Source organism: Panthera tigris, chromosome B1, assembly GCF_018350195.1.
Source record: "Panthera tigris isolate Pti1 chromosome B1, P.tigris_Pti1_mat1.1, whole genome shotgun sequence".
NCBI lineage: Eukaryota > Metazoa > Chordata > Mammalia > Carnivora > Felidae > Panthera > Panthera tigris.
The window spans coordinates 27,864,975-27,891,996 of record NC_056663.1 but is presented as its reverse complement, the minus strand read 5'-3'; the positions used below and the strand labels follow the sequence as shown (position 1 = coordinate 27,891,996).

The following is a 27,022-nucleotide window of genomic DNA, read 5'->3' as shown; positions in this document are numbered from 1 at the left end:
AATTTATAAATATATCAAAATCTCTTTTAGTTTTATTATCCTCAGAAACTCAGGACTACTCAAGGGTCATTTACTTGTCATTTCCATCAGAGATCATTCTTACTGATTTTGTTTGTATGCTACAGAATACATCTTTTTCTAATACCTGTTTTACTAAAATGAAAATAGATTTTTTTTCTTGGAAATAAGATGAAGTCAAATTAGTTCAACAGCTGCTGAAATTTCACCTGAAATACCAAACAGCTCCAAAGTAACAAAAGGAAAAGATAAACACATTAGCTTTAATATGGCTAGTACACAGTAAAAATTAAAAGAGCTATTTTAGCGAAGTTAACACAAGTAGAAAACTTGATCAAAGTATGTTCACCGAAAGTCCCGTCACTAGCATTTTTATTGAATACAACATATGCTAGAATATAAATACATAGTAATATGCCCCTTCTTATCACAGGGAATCTTTTACACAACTAAAATCATGGCCAACATATGACAAAAGAAAAATAAACCAAACCTGTAAATTCTCAGAAAAGGAGTTAAGGATATAGGAAAATAATGCATTTTATGTAATTACAGAGGACAGTTATAATGAAAATCCATTACTTTCCTCTCTGACTCAATTTTATAAAATAAAGTCAACATGTATTAATCTGTGAATTGCTAAGAGCACATAAACACTGTGGCCCTCTCAAAAGACAGTGGTCAAAGACAAACTGTTATCTTGATGTTGTATATTGTTCTTAGTTCTTAACTGGAGTTGAGCTTCCTTTCATAGTCTTCTTTAGGTGGTGGTAGTTTGGCAAGATTTTCATCAGGAAATCCAGCTGTAGTGTCTGGGGCTAAAAAGATAAGAGAATTAAGAACTGACAAGCAGAAAGCAAGAGTACCAGGCAGCTCAGGGTCAGGGAAGTATAGGTGATTTCCACTGGCTGATTTTTGCTTACCTGTTTTTTGTGGGGTTTTTTGGTTATTTATTTATTTATTTATTTAGGTTGTTTAATTTATAATGAATATACATTAAGTTTGGAAATACGAAAAAGCCAAAAGATTTTACATATAAAAATATACATGAGGGGCACCTGGGTGACTAAGTATCTGACTCTTGATTTCAGTTCAGGTCACGATCTGCCCCGCGTCAGGCTCTGTGCTGACGACAAGGAGCCTGCTTGGGTTTCTCTCTCTCCCTTTCTCTCTGCTCCTCCCCTGCTCCAACTCACACTCTCTCGCACACTCTCTCTCTAAATAAATAAACTTAAAAAAAAAAATTAAAAATATACATGACTCAGTTTTCAACCCTGCTGTTACAGGCTTTACGCTGGCCTTGAAAAAGTTAAAAAGTTCTAATCGGGGCGTCTGGGTGGCTCAGTCTGTTGAGCGTCCGACTTCGGCTCAGGTCATGATCTCACGGTCCCGTCCGTGAGTTCAAGCCCCGTGTCAGGCTCTGTGCTGACTGCTCAGAGCCTGGAGCCTGTTTCGGATTCTGTGTCTCCCTCTCTCTCTGACCCTCCCCCGTTCATGCTCTGTCTCTCTCTGTCTCAAAAATAAATAAATGTTAAAAAAAAAAAAAAATTAAAAAAAAAAAAAGTTCTAATCATAGACAACAACCTAAGTAGAATTCTTGGAACGCACAGTTTTCCACAGGCCCTACAAGTACACAGCTGTACTCTCTGCTCTTCACTCACCAGCGCCGCCCAAACTTCCCTCATTGCAAAACTCACTAGGGGTACTTGTGACAAATATGGATGATTATTAGGTCCTTGCCCGAGACATTTTGATTCAGTAAGTTCTTTAATAAGGACCTGTGATGAGTGAGATGTGGAAAACTGTATTCAACTCCAGATATTCTTACTCACTGAATTCTAATCTCTTTTAACCCAACTCCAGTTTCTTTTCTCCTTCTTCAATCATTTTTGCTGGTATGCAGAAAGATAGTGAAAACAACCCTGGTTTGTTTTACTGCCTTTTTGGTCTATAGAAGTAATACTTGCTTATAATAATAATAAAATCCAAACATTACAGAAACAGAATAACCCAAAGACAGCTGGAGTTTTAACATCTGATAAAATATGGCTAAGAATCAGATGCAAAATGATAGATGTCTTGAAAAATATTTTCTTTTGGAGGAGGGGAAAGAGGCTGGGTAACTAAGGAAATATATTGTGTGCCAAACAATGAAGTTCACAACTTCAATCAGAATGTCTTCTGTCCAAAGGAAGCCCCAAATGCCCTATTTTATCTCCTGTATGAAACTCTAAATATATATTCTTAATTATTCTTGGTTCTTAGTAGGAAGAGAGAATTTCTCGTAAGCCAGGAAAATATCAAAACACACTTGCATATTCACAAACTGTGTTTATTTTCAAGTCAGCTATGTTGGTAAACTAACAGATGGACCAAAGTTGGTTGGCCAGTATAAATTTGGTAGGATCATTCCTTACCTTGAGGATTGGTATTTTCGGAGTGAATCAACAGTTTATAAAGTTTGGTGATACATTTTCAGTGAAAATACATTAAGATCAGGAGCAACATCTCTGGATTTTCTTTGCTCATTATCAATTTGTCATTGTCATCTTTGTACATATTTTTGATAATAACTTAAAGACTGAATAATTTCAATGCAAATAAATTCTAGTTTTAGGAATGTTTCTCTGATTTTAATCATTTGCTTTTTATTTTATTTTTTTAAGTTTATTTATTTATTTTGAGACAGAGAGAGGGAGGGGAAAAGAGAGTGGGAGAGAGAGAATCCCAAGCAGGCTCCACGCTCAGTGCACATCCTGTGACCTACGACCCCACAACCATAGATCATAACCTGAGTCAGACATTTAACTGGCTGAGCCACCCAGGCGTCCCTCTCATCTGCTATTTTTTTTTTTTAATTTTTTTTTTAATGTTTATTTTATTTTTGAGACAGGGATTGACATGAACGGGGGAGGGTCAGAGAGAGAGGGAGACACAGAATCTGAAACAGGCTCCAGGCTCTGAGCCGTCAGCACAGAGCCCGACGCGGGGCTCGAACTCACAGACTGCAAGATCATGACCTGAGCCGAAGTCGGACGCTTAACCGACTGAGCCACCCAGGCGCCCCTCTCATCTGCTCTTTAAATGGCAAACTTGCTGTCCCATTAAAACAATTATGTGGTAGTTTTTTGAAAATTAGTAGCGCCAGAAATTTTTTCTAATTGAAGTATATTTATTTAATATTATTCAAGTGTTATATTAGTTTCAAGTGTACAACTTATCAATTCAATGATTCTATACATCACTTGTTGCTCATTATGATAAATGTAGTCACTATGACAACCATAATTACAATTTACTGACTATATTGCCTGTGCTGTACATTTCATCTCTGTGACTTACTTATTTTAAACTGGAGGTATGTACCTCTTAATCCTCTTGATCTGTTTCACCCATCTCTCTCCCCCCCCACCCCACCTCCCCTGTGGCAACCACCAGTTTGTTCTCTGTATTTAAGTTTTTCTTTGTTTCTTTCAGAAAGAACTCCTTTTTGGGGAGCCAGGGTGGCTCAGTCAGTGAAGCACCCGACTTTGGCTCAGGTCATGTTCTTGCAGTTCATGGGTTCCAGCCCTACATCAGGTTCTGTGCTGACAGCTCAGAGCCTGGAGCCTGCTTCTGATTCTGTGTCTCCCTCTCTCTCTGCCCCACCCCTACTCATGCTCTGTCTCTGTCAAACATTTAAAAAAAAAAAAAAAAGAACTCCTTTTAAAGACAGGTTCCAGTACCTGTGGTCGCTCAGTCTGCACCCTACGAAGGCAGTCTGCACCATAGATCACTGTATTCTCAGGGATGACCTCAAATGTATTCAGGTTACAGCAAGCCCCAATGATGCAACCACTTGTCAGGATTACGTTTCTGCCCACATACGCTGCAATAAAAACATAGAAAGAACTGTATTTTAAGACAAATGATTAGAATGTTACATTTTTCCAAAATGTCTTAAAGTATGAAAAAGTAAACTAGCTTTAAGAAAAAAATTAAAGAAAATACTTCAATTCAGAGTTGGTAAAGCATAGAGGCAGGCACCAGACTAGTATTAGATGGATTAAACACAGAGCTCTGCTGCTGACTAGTTGTGTGACCTTGGACAAGTCACTAAAAATTCTGAGAAGCTTATCTATGAAATGAAAGATCAACCTACTTACAGTTTGTTGTAAGGAATAAGTGAGATATTAAATGGAAAGTGCCGAGCTCAGGTTTGACACATAGTAAGTATATAATAAGTAGAAAATAACAACGATAATAATTGGTAATCAAATTAAAACAAAAACCATTAAGTAGACTAACAACAAGTCTAACTTTAGTATTTAAAAAAAGAAGCATTTTTCTTTCATGTCAGTTAGGACCACCAAAGATAAATTATTATTCTAAAGACATCTTATTGCTCAGGTTCTTTCTGGACTTTAGTGGGGCACGCTCTTGGGAGCTGCTTTCCCGTAGTGGTGACTTTACATGACCTCCTGCCCAGCTCCACTTATGATAAGTTGCTTATATTTGTTCCTGACTGGCTAGGTAAAGTAGTCCTGAAATTAAAGAAAGCAAACTGATACAGAAAATGATTTTTTTCTTCAATTCTGCAATTATATTAATCAACTAAATTATCACGGACACTAGTATTTAGCAGAAATCTTTTCAAATCTTTCATCTGAACGTTATGGTTTAATCCAATCCCAACTTATGTACACAGCTCAATTTTTAGTTCAATGTATTAAACACATTATTAGGTTCCTTAAAGGCAAAGATTTAGTCTCCTATTGTAGTCCACTTCCAACCATGCCTTCCTTCCACTTTGCCAGAGGTTATACTTGGGTTGTTTTCTAGGACACCACAAAGAAAAAGGAGGTAATCATTTTCACAATAAAATTCTGAATACAGCTTACCTTTTGATTCAATAACATTATTATCTCCCATTTTCATGGCTTGGGAATCTGTAAGCCAGAGTTAAGTAAACATTGTAAACATGTGCATCTTTTCCCCCTACCAATTCACTATATCCTTATCCTGCCCTGGGACAGAGGGTAGGAGCATGGGCAGGGCCATGCAGGCTCAGCCTGGTGAGAGCTCCTTTGCTCAGGGCAACCTGAAAGTAAAGCTTTAATCTTTAAATGTAAGCATCTCTAAGTAGATATAAATGCCTTCTATGTTTTTTAAGGAAATGAGCATCTTTTACCCCCATTCTATAAGTAACATATTTTCACGACTGTTTGAAGAAAATTAAATTTATCACCCAATCACTTAAAGATAACACTGCTAACAGTTTGATATATCTTTATGTAAATACATATAATTCCCTTAACATAACTGGGAATCAAACTGTATAAACTTTTACAGCTCGCTTTATTTGCTTCAATTAAATTTGCAGGCATTATTCCATACGATTAAAATCTTTAAAACCGTAATTTAAGATGACTGCTTAATGATCCGAATAGTCCATTTTGTGCCTGTAGCTTAATTTGTTTAAATATTTTGCTATCACTAAATAGATTTTATTTTCCTCCAAGTTTTTCTGTCATAAAATTATATCTTTCTGACAACATGAAAAGAGTTTACTAGCTTTTTAGAGTACAAAAATCAAGGTAAGAACTAGTAGCACTCTGGGGAAAAAAAAAACAAAGAATGAAATATTTCCAGGGGTGCCTGGGTGGCTCAGTTGGTTAAGTGTCCGACTCTTGATTTCAGCTCAGGTCATGATCTCATGGTTTGTGAGCTCAAACCCTGACATCAGGATCCGCTGTTAGCTTGGGATTCTTTCTCTCACTCTGTCTCTCTCCCTCCCTCTCTCTCCCCCTCTCTCTCATTGCCCCTCTCCCCCTTAAAATAAATAAATAAATAAAATAAACTTAAAAAAAAAAAAAGAAATATTTCCATCCCTTTCCACCATTTCTTTGCAGCAGACAACATACTGTTAACCTAAACTATATAGGAATTGAATGGACAGAGCTGTGGTTCTTAAAGCAGGACAGAAGCCAGGATTCTTCTTGTTTCTATGTCTACTGCCACTCAGTTATTGTTACCTATTGTTACCTGTGAACAAGCTGTAACACTAGGAGCAGTGTGTGTGTGTGTGTGTGTGTGTGTGTGTGTGTGTGTATGCATACTTATAATATACTTGATATATTTGACAGGTAAAATATGATGATTTCTATGGAATAGATTTTGGATACTAAAAACAGCTGGGAAGAATGTTTTACTTTAAACTATTGTAAAGGATACAACAGCCAACTTCAAACACATTATTGGTGCCAATGATCATAGGTTTTGGTTCTGGATCTTCAGCATCAGGGGTGATATTATCAGGGTGACTATAAAAAGAAGAGACAAATCATCAAAGTCAATAATGCAATAAGCAATTCTCTTGTTTTAGAATTTGGGTTCATTCTGTCAATTTGATCTCCATCAAGCTTAAAATACATAACTATATAAGTAATTTCTTATTCCAAGTGAATTATTTATCATCTATGCTGAAGACTTGATTCTGAGTTGAAAAAGAACTACTAAAAGGTAAAGAAGTCACAGGTAATTTTAGAAGGTCAGCCTTCCTTTGCTGATTTTTATTTATTTTTTTTATTTTTAATTTTTCCTTTGCTTATTTTTAAAGCTCATAGCCCAGAGGGCCTTTTCCAGGACAAGGTAAAAATGATGCTGGCTATAATTTTTAGCTTATTAAACTGGAATCAAAATCATGCCTGGCTCGAAAAATTTCCATTCTCAATAATCATTTGAGATTGTGAAATGTAAACAGAAATTCATGTAATTATTTTATATGCTCTTAGGTAGTTTGAAATATTTGGAACATAAAATGTTTGTGGTCTAAGAGGAAGCCATTTTTTAAATGGTGCTTTATCTCTGACAGCTGAGTTACTGCAGAATATAGCTATTACTGACTGACTTACAATAAAGGTGCCAAAATAAGATTTTAAAAAGAAACTGCTTAATATAGTAAGAAACTCCCAAATCCTAAGTAAGTGTTATGACAAATCAATCTCTTTATCACAGTCAAATATTTTCCCAAGGTCTTTCTTACAAATTCCATACATTGTTGCTATAAATTAGGTATAAGCTTGAATTTCCTGCCAAAATTTTATCTAGAAAGCTTTATTAAATGCTTATGAAAATGTCATAGGTATTATAGTCTAGCTCACTAAGACCATGTACATGTTTGAATATTTTATCACTTTTTATTCTTGAAAGTTAAAAATTGCCAGGGCGCCTGGGTGGCTCAGTTGGTTGGGCATCCGGCTTCGGCTCAGGTCATGATTTCACCGTCTGTGGGTTCGAGCCTGGCGTCGGGCTCTGTGCTGACAGCTCGGAGCCTGGAGCCTGCTTCAGATTCTGTGTCTCCCTCTTTCTCTGCCCCTCCCCCACTCATGCTCTGTCTCTGTCTCAACAATAAAAATAAACATTAAAAAAAAATTGCCTCTAAGGCCCCCAAAATTTCAAATATAATTCTGGGTGCTACCCCCACAAAGCATATGAAAATATATATCAGAGTAAAGCTCATGTGTCTGGGCAGGAGTAATAACAATTCAGTCAGAAGTGAGAAATCTAACCAAAAGACTCTCTTCAAGGGTGATGAGCACAGCACTTGGTTGCTAGAGTCAGGAAATGTTTGCTTAGCGCACAGCAGAGGTAGTGATACGTAAGGGGAAGATTATCAGACTGAGAGGAGGAGATTCTAGTCAGTCACCAACAAGTTATCTCACCTTGGACGAGTCTCTTCACCCATCTGGTCTCTGGTTTCCTTATTTACTAACCACTTGTGTTGAAAAGATCCTTAATGTTTCTCTAGTTCTAAAATAGTAGGCTTTCCAGATGTCTACCGTAAAAGGTTCCTACAGATAGCTGAATTAATAAAAACACAACCCGAGGTACTTAGTTCAGGGTATCTGAAAGTGTCTTACTCACGCATTTATGATAAGCGCCTGTTCTTCTATTAGGTTACCTTCCCCAATCACTATTGGCCCGGCTTCTGCAATAATCCGTGCTTTAGGGTGGATCACTGTCCTAGGTCCTGTTAAAAATACGGTGAAAAGAAATTATTGGTGGAGGCTACGCTTCCAATAGGAGGGGAGAAGGTGACCAAGAGGGGGCCGAGGCTATTGGGAGGAACATTTTCTAAAGTATGTGCCAGGCACCACACTAGGTGCACTTTACAAATGTTATCTCCTCAGCTGTTATCAATAGTAGTTAGTGCCAAATCTCAAGGCAAGGTGAGTGGAGACAGCACAGGCTTTGGAGCCAGACAGCCCTGGCTAACCAGCTGTTTGGAAGCCTCTGTTATCTCAGCAGTGAAATGGGGGTGGGGAGAATACCATCTTACAGAGGCACTGTAAGGATTAGATGAGATCATGTTTGTAGACACAGTATTCTGGCACATTGTTGGCAATAACATTAATTCCCTTCCCTGCTTTCTCTCATAAAAGTAAGGCTCCCTTTGCTTATAATATTGGGCTTTCTCATGCTAGTGAACCACATTAACACTTTCTCATGCTTGTGTACTATATAGAGTTAGTCTTCCTATTAAGTGGCTAAGAGGAAACATGGGTGGAATGGGAGAAGGGAAACATGGAAACCTTATCTCTGTTACTTTGTCACCATCCCAATAACAAGCCTAACCACTGGAAGGAGGCAGAGATACTGTTGTGTCTGGTCTAGGACATGATTTTAACCAGTTAAAGGTTGAAAAGGTTACAGGGAGGCAGTGGAAGGAGCCAATATAATTACTGGAATCCTAAGACTCTGAAATAGGCAGACTGAGGGGACGCCTCCTACCTCAAATTGAAAGGAGCGGGAAGGGGTCTTACCACATCCATTTCACCACCAGGGTGGAGGTGGCCGGCATTGCTTAAACAGGGACACGATTCTGGACAGCTAACACATTCCCTCCCCTGGTTCTTAATTTCCCAAAGGCCTAGCATTTTGGTGATAATGAAATCACTCTTGAGAAAATATAACCTCATTACTGCCACTCCCTGCAACACTAGCCCCACCCACCCCCAATGCCATGGCTATTTTTATTGGTAAATAAGTGGACATGAAGTAACCAACTCTGAAAGTAAGACAGCCTGGGTAGAAGTGTTGACAGTGGGAAGGTAGTCAGGAAGATGCACTGTCCCTGTAATTCAGTACTCAACTATGTAAGTTAATTTATTCAATAATCATTAGCTGCGTGTGACAGGCAAGATCCAGTGCTATATGTTAGAGGGAAATAAAAAGAAATATAAGCTACTTTTGCCCTTTTGAGCTTGCATTTCTTCTTTATTTTGTTTTGTTATCTTGAAAACTGGAAATACTTAACATACTCACACACAAATGTATTAAATAAGGTGTTCCTGGTGCTCAGAGAACTGGAAGGAACCTCAGTGCAACTTTATTTTTTCCCCCTAACAATGAAGAGCTGGGGATTGATAAGGAGGGTGGGGTCCAAGACAGGATGCACAGTCAAAAGACGCACAGTCTGATAAGAAATAACATGAGAGTGGTTGTGTTATTTGTCACCCCTGGCTCCCCAAATCCTGAGCTGCCCAAGTAAAATTGCTTTGGTAAATTCTCCTATTCAGGATAAAAGATGGGATCTCTTGGGTCCCTGGGAAGATTCTCAAGTTGACCATGATTGTGAACACATGTGCCTTTTTTTCTGTTAAGAAATACACATATTTACAAAGGTAATACATACTCATTATAAAAATTCAAACAAAGCAAAAGTGAAAGATCCTCTCTTTGCGCTAATCCTGTTCCCTAGAGGTAACTATTCTTAAAAGTTTGGGGTATATTATTCCAGACTTAAGTTCCACTATACCCTTAAGACCCGTAAATATCATTGTATATAAATATCTTTTACCATGAAGTTAAAAAATAAATAGAATATAATTTGAAGGTGGAAAAATATGGATTATAAGCACATAGTTGATTTTTTTTTTTAATCAAGGGATGGTACTTATTATTGTCCAATTTTCTTAATTCACCTAAAAAGTCATGGTGATTTTTCCATAAAAGTACATTTAGCTAGCTCTTCTTTTTAATGGCTGAATAGTACTTCATATCATATTAACATATCATAATTTACTTAACCAAGCCCTTACTGACGGGCATTTAGATGTTACCACTTTTGAGGGACAGGTGCTAAATAATACTGAAACAAACACTGGATTCCTCCAAAATGAGAAATTTCTTACAGGTCTTCCAGCTGTGTGAACCAATTTACATCTGTAGTTTGCACAATACCAGATTCACACTTTACTTAAAAATGTTCTGTGGTAAAAGGGACAAATCATTCTATTTTAGATTCTTTGTAATTAAAGCCCCTACCAGCACCCCACTCCTTGTCTAGAAAGTCTAGACTCTGGTCTCTACCACTTAAAGGCTATATGCTTAATCTCTCAAATGCCTGTTCTCTCATCTATAAAAAGATGAGATCCAGAATAACCTACTTCATTGTGTTGAAGTGTGGATTATACGAAATAATGTCTGAAAGGGAGATCACAGGGTCTGGCCCATAGGTGTTAAAAATGGGAAGTTCATCACTATCTGACACTAAAAGCTAACAAATAACTATCAATAAGCAAAACAACTCCTTCTGGTCTGAGAAACAGAAAAACTCCTCTCCTCCACTCAGGTTATTAGGGTGGTAACTCCTTTTAAACAGTGGGGGAAAATTCACATATTACTATAAGATAGTAAAAGAAAAGAATAAATGTATTTTCTGTACTGGCATTAAAATCTTAGACGGGGAAGAGATCACCATGCTGTGATAGAAAGCAGATTGTCTGCTGTGGCCAGATAAGCCAGAGGCACTAGGTATTCTGCTGGCCCCTAAGCTGCAGCTTTGACGACAAGCAGACTTGTAAGAAGTTACTGGAGAATGGACTAGTATGATAAGGTTGTCACTGAAACCTGTCTTTCTTTAAAAATTCCTCTGAAATAGCTTTGAAAATAATTGATATTTTCATTTTTCCCTTTCAAAAATGATCTAATATATGTTAACTATACAAACACAAATTTTAAAAATGAAACTAAACCCAAGTCCCATGTCTTATAGAATTTTTAAATATAATGCCTGAGCTATTTTTTTTTTTTTAATGTTTATCTATTTTTGAAAGGGAGAGACAGAGCATGAGCAGGGGAGGAGCAGAGAGAGGGAGACACAGAATCCAAAGCAGGTCCAGGCTCTGAGCTGTTAGCACAGAGCCTAATGCAGGGCTTGAACCTCCCAACCCCAAGATTATGACCTGAACCGAAGTCAGACGCTTAACCGACTGAGCCACCCAGGTGCCCCTAATGCCTGAGCTATTTTAAGCAGGTTTTTTATTATTGTTGTTTTCATTTTTATCATAATTAATAAGTTAGCAAGAAGATAACTGGATATCTGTTTATAAATCCAAGGGCCCTGGGATATAATGCAGGATCACCAGCTTACATGAGACACCGCCTCCACCTGGTGGCAGCACTGCCAAACTACAAGTCCTTGTGTTTCAGGGCTGAAATAACTTAGAAGGTTCAAGTATCAACTCTGAATTGTGGTGCAACAAAAGTCATGGCTGATAATAAACTGAACAGTTCCCCTAAACCTCTTGCAGGTCTTTTGGGGCAGAGAGTAGAGGGGTTAGTATTCATGTACTTCAGTACATGTGACTGCTAAAATTTTGGTTTCTAGAACTTGCTAAAGGGACATTCTGACTCAGGTGTGTAACCTGCACAGTGTGGGCTTTGTCTCTGCACAGTTTTGTGCTGGAGATTGGCACCAGTGGGCCCAGGAATCCGAGTGGTATTCCAAGACCCGGGCAGCCACGGCACACTGAAGTCTGGGCACAGACTGCTCCACACTCTTCTACATGTAAGAAGCACTTTTACCTAGAACGGGTCTGATTTCAAACCAAGTTTAAGGGTCTTGAGGTTAAAAAATGCTTTAAAAATAAAAATGTATCACTATAGAAAGTTGCTTTTTTTTTTTTTTTAAAAGGCTGTTGTGAACTTTTTTGGAGCTCTTAACTGGCAGGGTAGTTTGTATATTTGCTTACCAAATGTGCTGAAATCCTATTTGGCTTATCTCCCTGTTTGGATAAATGTGTCTAGAGCTGATGTTGCCTTACTGGCTGATGAATTATTTTTCTAAATGGTTGGCTGGGCTTGATGCAACACAGCCAGAAAGGCATTCCTTGCATCAAACTTCCATTCCCCTCATTTGGTAAAGGACATTTTTCCTGTCTATCTTTGCCACAGGAAGCTATCTTTGTGTACATTTTCATATGTCAATAAATAGTTCAAAAAGCCACAAGCTCTCTTTGGAAAGTTAAAACAATTCCTTTGAGCTGTAAGCTTAAGTACCTGTAAGAACTGCTTTATATTTGATGAATTTCAAGTCAAGGTCACTGTTCTGCCTTATTAAAAAAGACTTCCACAGTAAAGGGAAGCTTTCGATCTGTATTAAAAACTGTAATGGAGAGAAAGAATAAATGGGACAAAGGGGTTCCATCTCCGTTTTCCCACTATGTGGAGGTCTGCCTTCCTACCTAGTACCTTGTCCCAACCGAGCCCTGTCCTGAGACCAGGAGACTGACTTTCACCCTATAATGGGACTACAGAAAAGGGGCTTAGAAGTAACTTTCTGAAATGCTTTTCAGCTTTCAAAACAAAATTTAAGGAAATAATGCGTGGTCCAAAAATCAAGGCAGCCTAATTAAAAACAGGCTGGACGCTATGAAACCTTGTTTACCCACATTGTAATTAACAAGAGAGCTGTTATTTTTCCCAAGGTCTGTTTCCTGGCAGCCTCTAAGGAAAGGGGTCAGGCTCCAGCAGTGCCTCAAGTCCTAGGGTTTCTGCTTAAGGACAATGCTTCAAAGCTTCAGACTAGTTTCTTTGATAAACCAAATACCTGATTTTCTAGGAGAACAGATCAGGTTTAAAGTTCTATTACACTACTGAAACAAAGAGAAGGAAAAATTACTTTCTTTCTGAAATATTTCAGAATAGAATAATTTGGTAAAAGTATAACCAACTAGGGGATGTAAAGTTCTGCATAACATTCTGAAAAATCTATTAAACTCAACTACACTTAAGGTTATTGCTACTTGACTGAGAAAACAAAGCGTATTGTGTTCAAATCTCTATATCCCTAATATAACAGAAGAAGACTTTGGTCTGGTAAATTAAGCAAAAACAAAAACAATAAAAGCCATAAATTGGGGAAAAAGAAAAAAACATGGTGGGGAGAGTGAGTTTTTTTTTAAATTTTTTACATTTATTTTTGAAAGAGTGAGACAGAGCACAAGTGGAGGAGGGGCAGAGAGAGAAGGAGACACAATCTGAAGCAGGCTCCAGGCTCTGAGCAAGCGTTCAGCACAGAACCGAATGTGGGGCTGGAACCCATGAACCGTGAGATCATGACCTGAGACGAAGTCCGACACTTAACCGACTGAGCCACCCAGGTGCCCGGGAGAGTAAGTTTTAATCACATAACTTATCTCTACTCTCTCGTTTAACTTCAGATCTCCCTGGTGCTTTTTAATCTCATGTATTACATCAGAAAAATGAATTAATAGCAGTCAGAAGATTAGGGATATCTTATTCCAAATATAACAATGATAGAAATGGCTATCTAAGTACTGATTCTGGAAATTTTCCATTCTTATATATACAGTTAAAGATAAACACAAACAAACAACAAATAAAACAAAATGATAAGAAACATACATAATGATAATGAGAGAAGAATTATAAAAGACTGAGCACTGGATAACTATATCACTTCTGAATCTTTTCCTTAGTTTTAAAAATTGAGATGTTTCTATAAAGTGAGCAAATTTTCCTGTTTTAAAACACTGGGTCAAAAATAAGCATAAAAACATTAATTTAGATCCATTCTATGATAAACTTCAAATCACTAGTTAAAAATTACAACCACTTCTTATGCTAAAAAATCTGTGTTGAACTGTCATTTTACACTTTAGCCATCTCTGTACTGTCAGCTACTGGAAAAAAAAGTAGATTTAAACACTGTATTCCTTACATAATTTCAACATTTAGGGAAGGTTGGTGATTAAAAGGATAAGGAAAGGGGAGGAGCACAAAGTAGTGAAAGACAGCAGGAGAGACTGGAAAGTGAGTGCTGACTCCTGATACTCCCATGTCCCAATCCTATGCTGTGGTCCCTGGTCCACCTTTTCTTTTCATAGGAGAAAAGGAGAAAAGTAACAGGAGTTTTTTTTGTTTTTTTTTTTTTTTCAAATCTGAAATATACCTACAGACAAACATGTACCTACACCTGTGTGTACATTTTTGCCAGCAGAGGTTTCTATACTATCTATCTATTATATAATAGGTATACCATACTTCGTTAAAAATGAGGAAGAAGTAGAAATGAAAGGGCAAATTTGTGTAATTAGCTACATTATTTTAGTCTTACTTTCCTTCTAATTAAAAATACTTGGGGGTGGTTCAGTTGGTTAAGCTTCTGACTTTGGCTCAGGTCAGGACCTCGCAGTTCCAGAGTTCGAGTCCCATGTCAGGCTCTGTGCTGACAGCTCAGAATCTGGAGCTTGCTTCGGATTCTGTGTCTTCCTCTCTCTCTGCCCTTCCCCTGCTCACACTCTGTCTCTCTTAAGAATAAATAAACATTAAAAAAAAAAAAAAAAAAAAGAGTACCTTGTGGGTGGGGTGCCTAGGTGGCTCAGTTGGTTAAGCGCCCGACTCTGGATTTCATATGAGGTCATGATCTCACAGTTCAGGAGTTTGAGCCCTGCATCAGGCTCTGCACTGACTGCTTGGGATTCTTTTTCTTTCTCTCTCCCTCCCTTTGCCTGTCTCTCTCTCTCTCTCAAAATAAATCATTAAACTTTAAAAACAAGAAAAAAGAAAAAAACAATACCTTGTGAGCTAATGAGAGGGTTATTCCTTGAATCATGATGAAAACCATAAAAATACCAGATTAAAGGGACTTCTGGGTGGCTTAGTTGATTAAGCATCTGACTTCAGCTCAGGTCATGATTTCACCGTTCAGGAGTTCAAGCCACGACGGCTCTGTGCTGACAGATCAGAGCCTAGAGCCTGCTTCAGATTCTGTGTCTCTCTGTCTCTCTCTCTCAAAAATAAATAAACATTAAAAAAATTTTTTTAAATACCAGATTAAAAATAATGCAGAACAACATCTTTGATAAACATGTGGCCATCATGATTTCTCCTCATAAAAAGTTTGCAAATGGTTTTAAGAATTAACAAAAAGTTAACATAGCACTGAAAAGAAACTGTGTCACCTTCTAAACTCTGAAATACTGTCAATCTAAAATAAAATCCAACCTAGAAAATTCCTAATGATATTCCATAATACTGGTACAATCTTTACTTGTTTTATAAGACATGATGTCTAAATTGGTTGGAGGCTTAGACTTACTAAAATCCAGTTTTTTTTTTTCCTATTAAAGATAGTGTTAGCAGCGCCCGGGTGGCTCAGGCAGTTAAGCGTCTGACTCTTGATCTCAGCTCAGGTCATGATCTCGCAGTTCATGAGATGGAGCCCCGCATCAGGCTCTGCACTGACAGTATGGAGCCTGCTTGGGATTCTCTCTCACCTCTCTCTCCAAATAAATAAATAATACAACAACAACGACAGATACTGTTAGCATAAGGGACCAGGGTGTGTTTTCTCTCTGAAATTGTACTTAACTCATTGAAAGCTCTACTCTGGTAACATGCAGCTGCTAGTGAGGATGGACTCATGTTAGTTCATAAAGCTACAAAGGCACAAGATGCAGTGAAAACATACGTAAAAGAACTAGTGGCTAAAATGTAAGTTCAGGGGAACTCAATCATGTCCATATACGCAAGTTACCACATGTTAAACTGTTAATTTGATTTCAGTGTTGGACCTCACCTCCAGCAAGGCTACATACTGCTAAGATTTAACAATGTGGTCAGCTAGTGTTAGGTTTCGGGCAATGACTTTCACAAATATTCTCTTACTTAATCCTTCAAAAAGTGCCTGTAAGGTGGGCACTCCTATTTTGCACGTCGAAAAACCTGCTACTTGCCACTAGATATCCGTTCTTCCCTTTCCCTGGTAGCTGAATCCCACTGGATTGGGGGCAGCAATGCACCCAGTTCAGACTGTATCTCCCAGCCTTCCAAGGCTGAGACTAAGTCCAAGGCATCAGACATACAAAGAGAGAATGTGTGAAACTTTCAGGAAGACTATGTAAAGGAAGCTGATCCAACTTGGAGGTACACCCTTTTGTTTCCACTCCTCCCCTTTCTTCTTCTTTTTTTTTAGTATTTATTTGTGAGAGAGAGAGAGAGAGAGAGAGCGCATGAGCTGGGGAGGATCAGAGAGAGGAGAGGGAGACACAGAATCCGAAGCAGGCTCCAAGCTCTGAGCTGTTAGCACAGAGCCTGACTTGGGGCTCAAACTCATGAACTGTGATATCATGACCTAAGCGTAAGTCGGATGCTTAACGGACTGAGCTACCCAGGTGCCCCAAATCCTCCTCTTTCTTATCAAAGATCACTCTTGGTGCTTTAGCTATCACATTCGGGCCTACAAGGCTGGAGCTCCTGGACAATCAACTGACCAGCCCTGAATTGCTTACCTCTAGACTTATTTATATAAGAGAATAAACTTTTGTGTGTTTAAGCCACCACTATATGCAGCTGAACCTAATTCTAATACACACACTTACACAGATGGGGAAAATGAAGGCTGGTGAGGTTATGTATAATAATATGTGCAAGGTAAACCAGCAGGTAAAGAGCAAGGATGCTAACCCAGGTCTGTCCGACTCCATGGTCCACCTCTTATTAACTACCTAGTAGTGTATAAGCTCCATGAAGGCAACACCTTTGTCTGCTGTGTTCATCGCTGTGTCTCTAGTGCTAGCACAGTGCACACTGTAGTACATAATAGATGTTCCTCAAATAAATTAATGACTATATTACATCGCCTCATTCCTTTATCAGAGAGGGGTTTTCAAAATAGAGAGTCCATCCAGGTGCCTGGCTGGCTCAGTCAGTGGAGCATGTGACTCTTGATTTTGGGGCTTTGAGTTTGAGCCCTACATTGGGTGCAGAGATTACTTAAAAATAAAATCTTGGGGTGCCTGGATGGCTCAGTCAGGAGATGTGACTCGATCTTTGGGTCGTGGGTTTAAGCCCCATGTTGGGTGTAGAGATTAGTTAAAATAAATAAATTTTTAATTAAAAATAAAATAAAATAAAATCTTTAACAAGTGCCCATCACACTTACTTCTTTTAGAAATACTAAACATGGGAGAAATACATCATTTTCTCAATAAAATTAGGACGTCAATGAAACAGACAAATATATAACACCTAATTAATTGTAAAACATTGAAATAAATTAAATTACATCAATTTTTGAGGAAAAAACCACTAATAAACAATTTCCTTACCTATGGTTACATCACCCCGGATTTCACTTTCTACACATACAACTGCTCCAGGAGCAATCTTCACACTGTAGGAAGAAAAAGGTAACATTCACCATGGGTAAGTTTAAAAAATATTGCTATAGGGGCGCCTGGGTGGCTCAGTTGGTTAAGCGGCCGACTTCGGCTCAGGTCACGATCTCACGGTCTGTGAGTTCGAGCCCCGCGTCGGGCTCTGTGCTGACAGCTCAGAGCCTGGAGCCTGTTTTGGATTCTGTGTCTCCCTCTCTCTGACCCTCCCCCATTCATGCTCTGTCTCTCTCTGTCTCAAAAATAAATAAACGTAAAAAAAAAAATTAAAAAAAAACATTGCTATAGAAGCTATCTAGACACTTCAGTGAAAAAAAAGTTAAAAAAATCTGATTAAAAAAAAGAAATGATAAAAGGTAAGGTATTTAATATACTATAAGTTTCTGAGGGGGCATACTATCCATCAGGCTAAAATCATATATGATGCCCTATTAAAATGCTTGAGAAAAGAGATTTTGGATTCTTTTAACACCAGCATTGTTTCCAAACAGCAAAAGGCTGAATACAACCTAGATATCCATTAGAAAGGGACAGGTTAGTAAAGTATGGTACACCACAATTTAATACACAATCATTAAAAAGAATGAATAATCCTTTATGTAAAGATTTGGGATGATTTCCAAGCTATATATATTTTTATATTAAATATAATTTATTGTCAAATTGGTTTCCATGCAACACCCAGTGCTCATCCCAACAGGTGCTCTCCTAAATGCCCATCATCCACTTTCCCGTCTCCCCTACCCCCATCAACCCTCAGTTTGTTCTCAGTATTTCAGGGTCTCTTATGGTTTGCCTCCCTCCCTCTCTGTAATCCAACCTATCTTAAGTCAAAAAAACTAAAAGCCAGAAAATGGACAGTATATAATACACCATTGTTTTTGTAAAAGGAATGAATATTCACAATACGTAACAACTGGCAAGGTAATATTAATATAGAAATCAACGTAGAGATTCAAAATTTACAAATATTCTCTATTTATATTATAAATCAGCTTATCAAGTGATATAAACTAGAGTGCAAGCTGTTCAAAATTACTAAATTCCAAATAATTTATTGATGCTTTTGATATTCCATGATGTCCTGTTTGACACAGCTGAATCTAGCTGAATGCAGCTGTAGCTGAGCCATGAGCTGACGTGAAGAACTGTACCAAACGACTTTCCCATTAAATTGACAATCATTTGGTAACTTGTTCTAAGTATTTTTCTTAGTAGGAATGATATTATTCATGGTTAAATGTGCACTCGCTTCTATAAAATAACAATACCATTTTAGATATTTTGACTTCATAATTGTATTTGGATTTTTCAAAAATTTTGATTTCCAGTCGTTCACTGCAAGTACACAGAAATACAATATAATTTTGTATATTGACTTTGTATCCTGAAACTTTGCTAAACCCACTAAGTTCAAGTAGATTCTCTGGGATTTCTCACATAAATAATTTTGCTGTCTGTGAATACAGTTTTTCTTCTTTTCCAATTATTTATTTTTCTTGCCTTATTGCCCTAAGATTTCTAGTATAATGTTTAATATCCTTAACCTGTTCTAGTTCTATGAGATCAACAAAACCTATCAAACTACTTTTCTAAGCCATGAATTTTGCATTTTAATGTTTATTTTTGAGAGAGAGCAGGGGAGGGGCAGAGAGAGAGGGAGACACAGAATCTGATGCAGGCTCCAGGCTCTGAGCTGTCAGCACAGAGCCCATGCAGGGCTCGAACCCACCAATGGTGAGATCATGACCCAAGCTGAAGTTGGACGTTTAACTGACTGAGCCAACCAGGTGGCCCAATTATGCATTTTAAATAAACTATTAAAACCTGATATATAAAACAGCGGAAACTTTCTTGACCAAAATGTTAATATCTTGACTGATTTGTTAAGTTTTCTAAAAACTTGTTTTCAGAAACTTTAGCAAATGTTTTCCAACCAGTAAGAACCAGAAATGTAGAGTGCAATAATCACTCGTATTAAGTTCTATAAATATTCATGTATGAAAATACTGATTTTTAACTGATAGTAGATAGTATAAAAATGTCAATGGTACTTTCTATTTGTTTTTCATGCCTTTTTTTGACATTGCTTTGATAAAAAAAAAATTGTTACTGCCAGGTTTTATTTTTCCAAATGTTTTACTGTGAGATGGGTTCATTCACTTTTTAAATCTGTCCTCTTTGATGAATGCAAATCTTCATCACATGTAACATGAACTTAAATAGGACATGCTTGCCATTCTAATAAAATACTTGTGTTTAGCACATTCAGTTTCTTTGATATAACTTTTGAGCATCATTTACAACTGATGCAACCAATATAGCTGTTCTAGTGTGTAACTGCTGAATATTTGTATTTGCTTCAATATTCCCAAACTATCTCTGGAGGGACACAGAAGATACTAATAATATTCACTGCCTTCTGAGAGAGGAGCTGGATAGCAAGGACACAATGGTAGATGGAAAATGTTTTTCTTTACATCCCCATTTTTTAACTGTTTGCATTTTGAAGCCCACAAATGATTACCTATTCAATATATAACTAAATAAAACAAGACAGAAAAGAGATTGATAAAATTTTCTTAACACCAGGTGCCAAGGGGATCCTGGATTCATTTCTGTAACTAGGCTGAAAATGTATCCTTATTTCCTTAAAAAAAGTCTCCCTCAAATCATGATCCTTATATGCCCTCCCCTACCTATAAATACTTTCTTGTAACTCGTATCATTTAATGAATTTTAGACTCCTAGTTTCCCTTTTTAAGACCAGTTTTTTTATTATTGTTCTTTAAATCACTGTTCTCACTGATTCAGCAACAATCTTTCTTAACCCAGAACAAAATTATTATTCATTAGTAACACTCTCATTACTTCCAATCTTCAAATAAACAATCAGCTATCATAAATGCGACCCTATCATGCCGATTCACAATGGCATTGGTTATAGTATTTCTAGGCCACTGTCTGTCACTGTTCTGTGTCATATTACATGAAGGATGGTTGATACTATACTAATAGAAACATGACACAAGTCAATGTAAGTAAGAAATAAAAGGCTATGTTATGAAATAAATGCAAATAGTTGGAATATTCAGTATAATCACACTCCAGTCCATTTCCTGTATTAGTTTGTTCAGGATAATGAGGTGTTTTTGCTTTTTCATTTATTTTGGCTATCAGATGATGTATCTGTAATTTAACTGAGACATCTGGACACTTTTGATGATAATTATCAGGATACTTCTTAGAAAATACTGTACCAATATGCATCAGGAATCAACGTAGTCACAATGTTTGACCTAGGAAATCTACTTCTGGAGTTCTACCATCAAGAATTCAACAGGAGGAAAATATATGCACAAATTGGCAATGTTATTTAGAATAATGAAACCATAAAAGGGGAGAAGTAATGAAATAAAATGTAATCAACTTACTGGAATACTATATACTCCTAACAATAAAAACAAGGTAAAACTACCATTTTATAGAAAAAGTTTGCCCCTCCCTGCGGTACTGCACCCAAGAAATCAGGCCCAGAGGTAGGTGATGAGGACTGGCTGAGCAACAGTGAGCCCACCATCTCCCCTTCCCCTGTGTGCCTCCCTATCCTCATACAGAATTTTAGGCAACAGGGGAATAGAAGAGAATTCTTTTTCAAAGAAACTTCCAGACAACATGAGTTCTTCAATGAGAAGTTCAGCTTCCTGCCTGATTTGCTCCACCCTGAAGCACATCACAAGGTAAGCCTAATGCGTATACCTGGAGCTTCCAGTTGTTTAAGTTCCCATCCTTAATAATGGACAGAGAGCCAGAGATGATTAGATAAATCAGGAAAGCCTCCAACTAAAAAGGAAAAAAAGCAAAACAAAGGAAAAAAATAGTCTGAAGAAACACAGACAATTCAGGTAGTAAAAGTAAACTTAAAAAAAAACAAACGTATAATTCACGAGAAATAAAGGACTACTGCATTAAACAAGGCAGAAGTCTATTAAAAATGAACAGTCTAAGAAAGAGTTCCTAAAAATTAAAAACATAACCAAAATGTGAAATCACTAGGAATGTTAAAAAAAGAGCTCTTCCAGAAAGTAGAACAAAATGCAAAATAAAATAAAATAAATAAAATAAAATTGAAAATAGGACAGAAAAAGTGAGAAAATTAGAGTACCAACATATGAGGTATAGAATCCAAATAAATCTCAGGGCACCTGAGTGGCTCAGTTGGTTAAGCATCCAACTTTGACTTAGGTCATGATCTCACGGTCCATGGGTTCAAGCGCCACAGTGGGCTCTGTGCTGACGGTTCAGAGCCTGGAGCCTGCTTCTGATTCTGTGTCTCCCTCTCTCTCTGTCCCTCCCCTGCTTGCACTCTGTCTCTCTCTTTCAAAAATAAACATTAAAAAAAAAAAAAAAAGAATCCAAATAAAAAGGAGAAAACAATTTATGGAAAAAAACTATTAAAGAGTAATACAAGAGGGGCGCCTGGGTGGCTCAGCGGTTAAGCGTCCAACTTCGGCTCAGGTCATGATCTCGCGGTTCGTGAGTTCAAGCCCTGCGTCGGGCTCTGGGCTGACACCTCAGAGCCTGGAGCCTGTCTCAGATTCTGTGTCTCCCTCTCTCTCTCTGACCCTCCCCCATTCATACTCTGTCTCTCTCTGTCTCAAAAATAAATAAACGTTAAAAAAAAATTATTAAAAAATAAATAAATAAATAAATAAAGAATAATACAAGAAAATTTCCCACAGACTAAAGAATATTAATCTCAACCCTAAAAGGATGTGAATGCAAAAGGCCCATGCCAAGTAATATCATCTTAAAATTTCTGAATGCTATGGAAAAGATCCTTAAAGTTTTCAGAACGAAAACAAAAACAAAAACACAAACACTCAAAACACCAAGAGAGGTTAAAATAATCAGAGTGCCAACAGAGTCCTCAGTAGCAATACTAGAATTTAGAAGACCACAGACAATCCCTACAGAATTCTAAGTGAAAACTATGTTCAAACCAGAGCTATCCACCCAGCCAAACTAGCAATCAAGTTTGGACAGAGAATAAAGACATCTTCAGACTTGCAAAAACTTTAAAAAAGTACTCTTTATTGGGAAGCTCCCGAAGGATGTACTAAGCTAAATAAAAGTAAGCCAATAGATAAGATAGAGTCTAGAAACAGAGACTCCAGTGTGTTAGTACAAAGGGAAATAACAGGACAACAGCCATGCATCAGCCTCAGAGAACAAAGATGATAGAGGGTTTCATGGGAAGATCTCCAAAGAGAAAAAAAAAAAGACAGATTATGTGATAATTACTAGATATTTGATATATCTGCTATATCTGTTAGAAGATTTGAAAATCATCAGTACATAGAAAAGTAAGGCAATGACAAAAGTGAAGTCATTTTGTTAAATTTTATATTAATTCAGGTTGAGGGTCCACAGAAAATTCAGGAGAAAGACTCAGTAAGAAAGTAAAAACACAGAGCTCATGAGAGTTCTAGACCAGAAAGATAGCTCTGACAAAAATGAACTATTACGACTTCATCAAGATAAAAAGCTTCTGCACAGCAAAGGAAATAAATCAACAAAACTAAAAGGCAACCGGCAGGAACGGGAGAAGATATATGCAAATGACATATCCGATAAAGAGTTAGTATCCAAAATCTATAAAGAACTTACCAAACTCAACACCCAAAAAACAAATAATCCAGTGAAGAAATGGGCAAAAGACATGAACAGACACTTTTCCAAGTAAGACATCCAGATGGCTAACAGATGCTCAACATCACTCATCAGGGAAATACAAATCAAAACCACAGTGAGATACCACCTTACACCTGCACCTCACACCTGTCAGAATGACTAAAACTAACAGCTCAGGCAACAACACATGTTGGTGAGGATACGGACAAACAGGAACTCTTTTGCACTGCTGGTGGGAAGGCAAACTGGTGCAACCACTCTGGAAAACAACATGGAAGTTCCTCAAAAAATTAAAAATAGAACTACCCCATGACCCAGCAGTTGCACTCCTAGGTATTTATCCAAAGGATACAAAAATACTGATTTGAAGGGGCACATGTACCCCAATGTTTATAGCAGCACTATCAACAATAGCCAAATTATGGAAAGATACCAACATCCATCAACTGGAGAATGGATAAAGATGTGGTGTATACACACACACACACACACACACACAATGGGCTATTACTCAGCAATCAAAAAGAATGAAATCTTGCCATTTGCAACAATGTGGATAGAACTAGAGTGTATTATGCTAAACAAAATAAGTCAGTCAGAGAAAGATAAATATATGATTTCACTCATGTGGAACTTAAGAAACAAAACAGATGAACATAACGGAAAGGAAGGAAAAATAGAGAGGGAGGCAAACCGTAAGAGACTCTTAAATATAGAGAACAAACTGAGGGTTGCGAGAGGGGTGGCAGGGGTGGGCTAAATGGGTGATGGGCATTAAGGAGAGCTCTTGTTGGGATGAGCACTGGGTGTAATATGTTAAGTGATGAATCACTAAATTCTCCTGAAATAATTAAAAAGAGAGAGAAATATAGCTCTGAAAGTCAGCAGAGTACAAACTCTTTAACATGTCTCTCCATCATTTACATTCTAGAACCCCCCTAAATATTCCCTGATACAAGTGCAAAGTGACAGCAAAAATATATTTCTTAAATCACACCCACTTCCTTACTGATAGGGAAAACTATAAAAAAGGAGACACAATTTTTTCTTCTACAAATTTCAGCAAACAAACCTTCCTACCACAAAGCATTTTTTAAAGCTCTAAGTAAAAAGAATATATATCAAACAAAAACTAGTAATTCCTGAGTCTATCTAAGAAATACTTGTGAGATCAGACACAGCTGTATCTGTTTCCATCATTTTGACATACACTGACTTTCTACAAGGCACAAGTTAATGAAATTCTAAAAACGATGCATCGGGGTTACGTGTCTGACTCTGCTGAAGTCACAGTAAAAAAATACAATCTTTCTACCAAGTAAAGAAAAACTTCAGTAACATGGAACAGAAAGCAGAAAATGGCCTGATCTTCTCATCTTATAGATGAGGAAACTGAAGCCCAGAGACTAGAAATTTCCTGAAGCAGTTTGTCCCTGAAGCATCATTATCCTAACACCAATCATTTCTTTTCTGTTAGTTGAAAGTTTCTTGGAAACTTCCTGACATGTTGGGTACTTTTCCTGTGAGAGCTGAATAATGCTGTCCTTGAATGGATCACCATATGAAAATGCTATTCCTCTGATGGTTTTCATTTAGAGTGGGTTTGTGTGTTAAAATAATGCAATCTTATTAAAATGCCTCTTGTTTTAGACCTTATTTCCCATTTCAAGTTTCCATTCCCTCAGCCTCCCTCGATGATTTTTCTTTATGAAAACAGCACCTACATATAACTTGTCCTAGACAAGTGAGGATAGGAACGATTCCCAAGTGTCCCCCTGTCCGGTTTTATGTCTAAGGGAGAGGACCCAGGCAGAGTTTGTGGTCCCATCAGCATACTTCTCCATGAGGCAGAAAACAGTTAAATTCATCACTAGACCAACTAAAACGTGGTCCAATCACCTCTGTGTAGACTCCACTGCACCTCCGAGTGATGGGGCTGAGGGGGCTCAGGCAGCTGAGATGAAAGGCTTAGCTGAGCACCTATTTACATAACAAGCCATCTGGGGAGCCCGGGTAGCTCTTGATTTCTGCTCAGGTCACGATCTCACAGTTTGTGAGTTCAAGTCCCACGTAGGCTGTGCTGGCAGCTCGAAGCCTGCTTGGGATTCTCTCTCTCCCACTCTCTGCCCTTCCCCAGCTCTCTCTAAATAAATAAATAAATACACTAAAAAAAACCCCAAAACACTCCACTGTACACGGCTATATACTGCACACAATTTTCAGAGTATACCTGGTTCTCTTTAGCTTATGAAAAAAGATTATAGTTACCTGCCTCCATAGAAAAAAACCCTAAATTTTAATTTACTGCAACAGAAACAAGGTGTGTCGGTTTCCCGTTCAAAGAGAGGCAGCAGAGGGTGCTCAACGCCGCTGCTTTTCGAAATCGTTAACTTAAGCATTTCTCCCATCCAAGCTGTTCGCAGCAGTGAAGGCTGTTGGGAGGAGCCCCCACTGCTGTCCTCACACATTTACAAAGTAGCTTAGCCACGCCGAGCAGAATGTCTCACACTGTTATAGCCCAGGCGCAGTCCCCCTTGTGACAAGCGACAGCGATGGGTTTACACACACTGCGCCCACAATGGGCAAGAGGGTTCTGGGGTGCGGCCAGCACTACCGTGGGTGTGTCGGAACGCACAGCAGAGAATACTGCTACAAGCCGCCCTCCGTGAACAGCTGCATCAAACAGCGCGGAATTGGGGGACAGGGGGTGAGGGTCGGGGTGGGGGGGTCCCCCCGGGTCCCGAGGAAGCGGGCGACGCCATTCTCGCCGCGCAGCGCCTCTCGGAGACCCTTTCCGCGCAGGCGCGTTCTGGAGGAGGGCGGCGCGGTGGCGGTGGGATCGAAGAACAAAAACCTTCCAGGCACCGATTCCTCATCCCTTCCCAATCCTCCCTTACGCCCGCTTCGTCGTTTTCTGCCTCAGCGGCTGCCAAGGCTGGGCTTTAAGAGCCATCCAGGCCGAGCGCCCGGGATAAGACATCATCTTAGTCCCTACCGTTGGCGACCAGGAGCAGATTCCACTCATGTGGAGTCTAGAAATGGACTTTTCTCAAACAGCCGACTCACCTCTTTTGAGCCTTCTCCGCCATGGTTTGGACCCTGTCTCCAGTTGGAGCGGAGATCGACACAGCCGCCTGGGTCCAGCGATGGTCTCTACAAGCGATTGGAGCGCCTGGCAGGATCGGGATAGGGCAGGGGCGGGCCTGCCCGGGGGCGGGGCCTGCCGGGGCTAGTGGTTGCGCCACTCTCTGCCTGAGGGGGATTGTGCGAGGCGACCTCGCGTGGCCGCTGGCTTATTTTTAGCGCAGTCCAGAGATGGATAGACTCGGATTTAAAGCAGCCGTTTAGTCTAATCCAGCGCACATCATGATGACCTCATTATACTCCACCATTCTTTTTCAGCCTGCTTTTCGGTCTTTGCCCGTTAAATTCCTGCCAGGGCCTGGGCCCTTTTCGTTCAGTGTGAGCTCAGCTCTTGCTGGGTGAGCTCGACATTCCCATAAGTACCCTCCTACCTGCTGACTTTCTCGGGTTAATATCTCTAGTTCTGTCCTCTTTACCGAGCTTCATACATGGTTATTTCATTGCATCCTCCACTTGGATGCCTCAAAGTCGTATCAAACCTAAAACGTCCGGGGCAGAGCTTTTGATTTACACCCCTTAGTTGATGCTTTGCTCTCCACCTCAGTAAAGAGATCTACCATTCACTTAAAATTGCTCAAGCTAGAAACTCAATAGGCATCTTAGACTTTCCTCACCTCCCCGTTTATAATTCATATATAATTCACCGGCAAGACTTCCACCTCCCTAATGCAATCTCAGCTGCCATCTCTCCCGGGGTGTCC

The 27,022-nt window shown here is 38.6% G+C and overlaps 1 protein-coding gene across 3 annotated transcripts; it reads right to left on the bottom strand.

The window, feature by feature from the left end:
• Positions 1-260: 260 nt before the first annotated feature.
• On the bottom strand, positions 261-26,345 carry DCTN6 (dynactin subunit 6). 3 transcript variants are annotated; one of them, XM_007093942.3, is made up of 7 exons: positions 26,244-26,345; positions 17,418-17,482; positions 7,924-8,029; positions 6,232-6,320; positions 4,899-4,946; positions 3,744-3,886; positions 261-836 (listed from the first exon to the last, which is right to left on the bottom strand). In XM_007093942.3, the coding sequence occupies exons 1-7, from the start codon at positions 26,264-26,266 to the stop codon at positions 738-740; spliced, it is 573 nt and encodes a 190-aa protein (XP_007094004.1). In that variant the 5' UTR covers positions 26,267-26,345; the 3' UTR covers positions 261-737. The 3 variants fall into 3 exon arrangements, with proteins under 3 accessions (XP_007094004.1, XP_042839058.1, XP_042839059.1); XM_042983124.1 differs by lacking the exon at positions 26,244-26,345 and adding an exon at positions 25,446-25,815; XM_042983125.1 differs by lacking the exons at positions 17,418-17,482; positions 26,244-26,345 and adding an exon at positions 14,885-14,996.
• Positions 26,346-27,022: the final 677 nt, after the last annotated feature.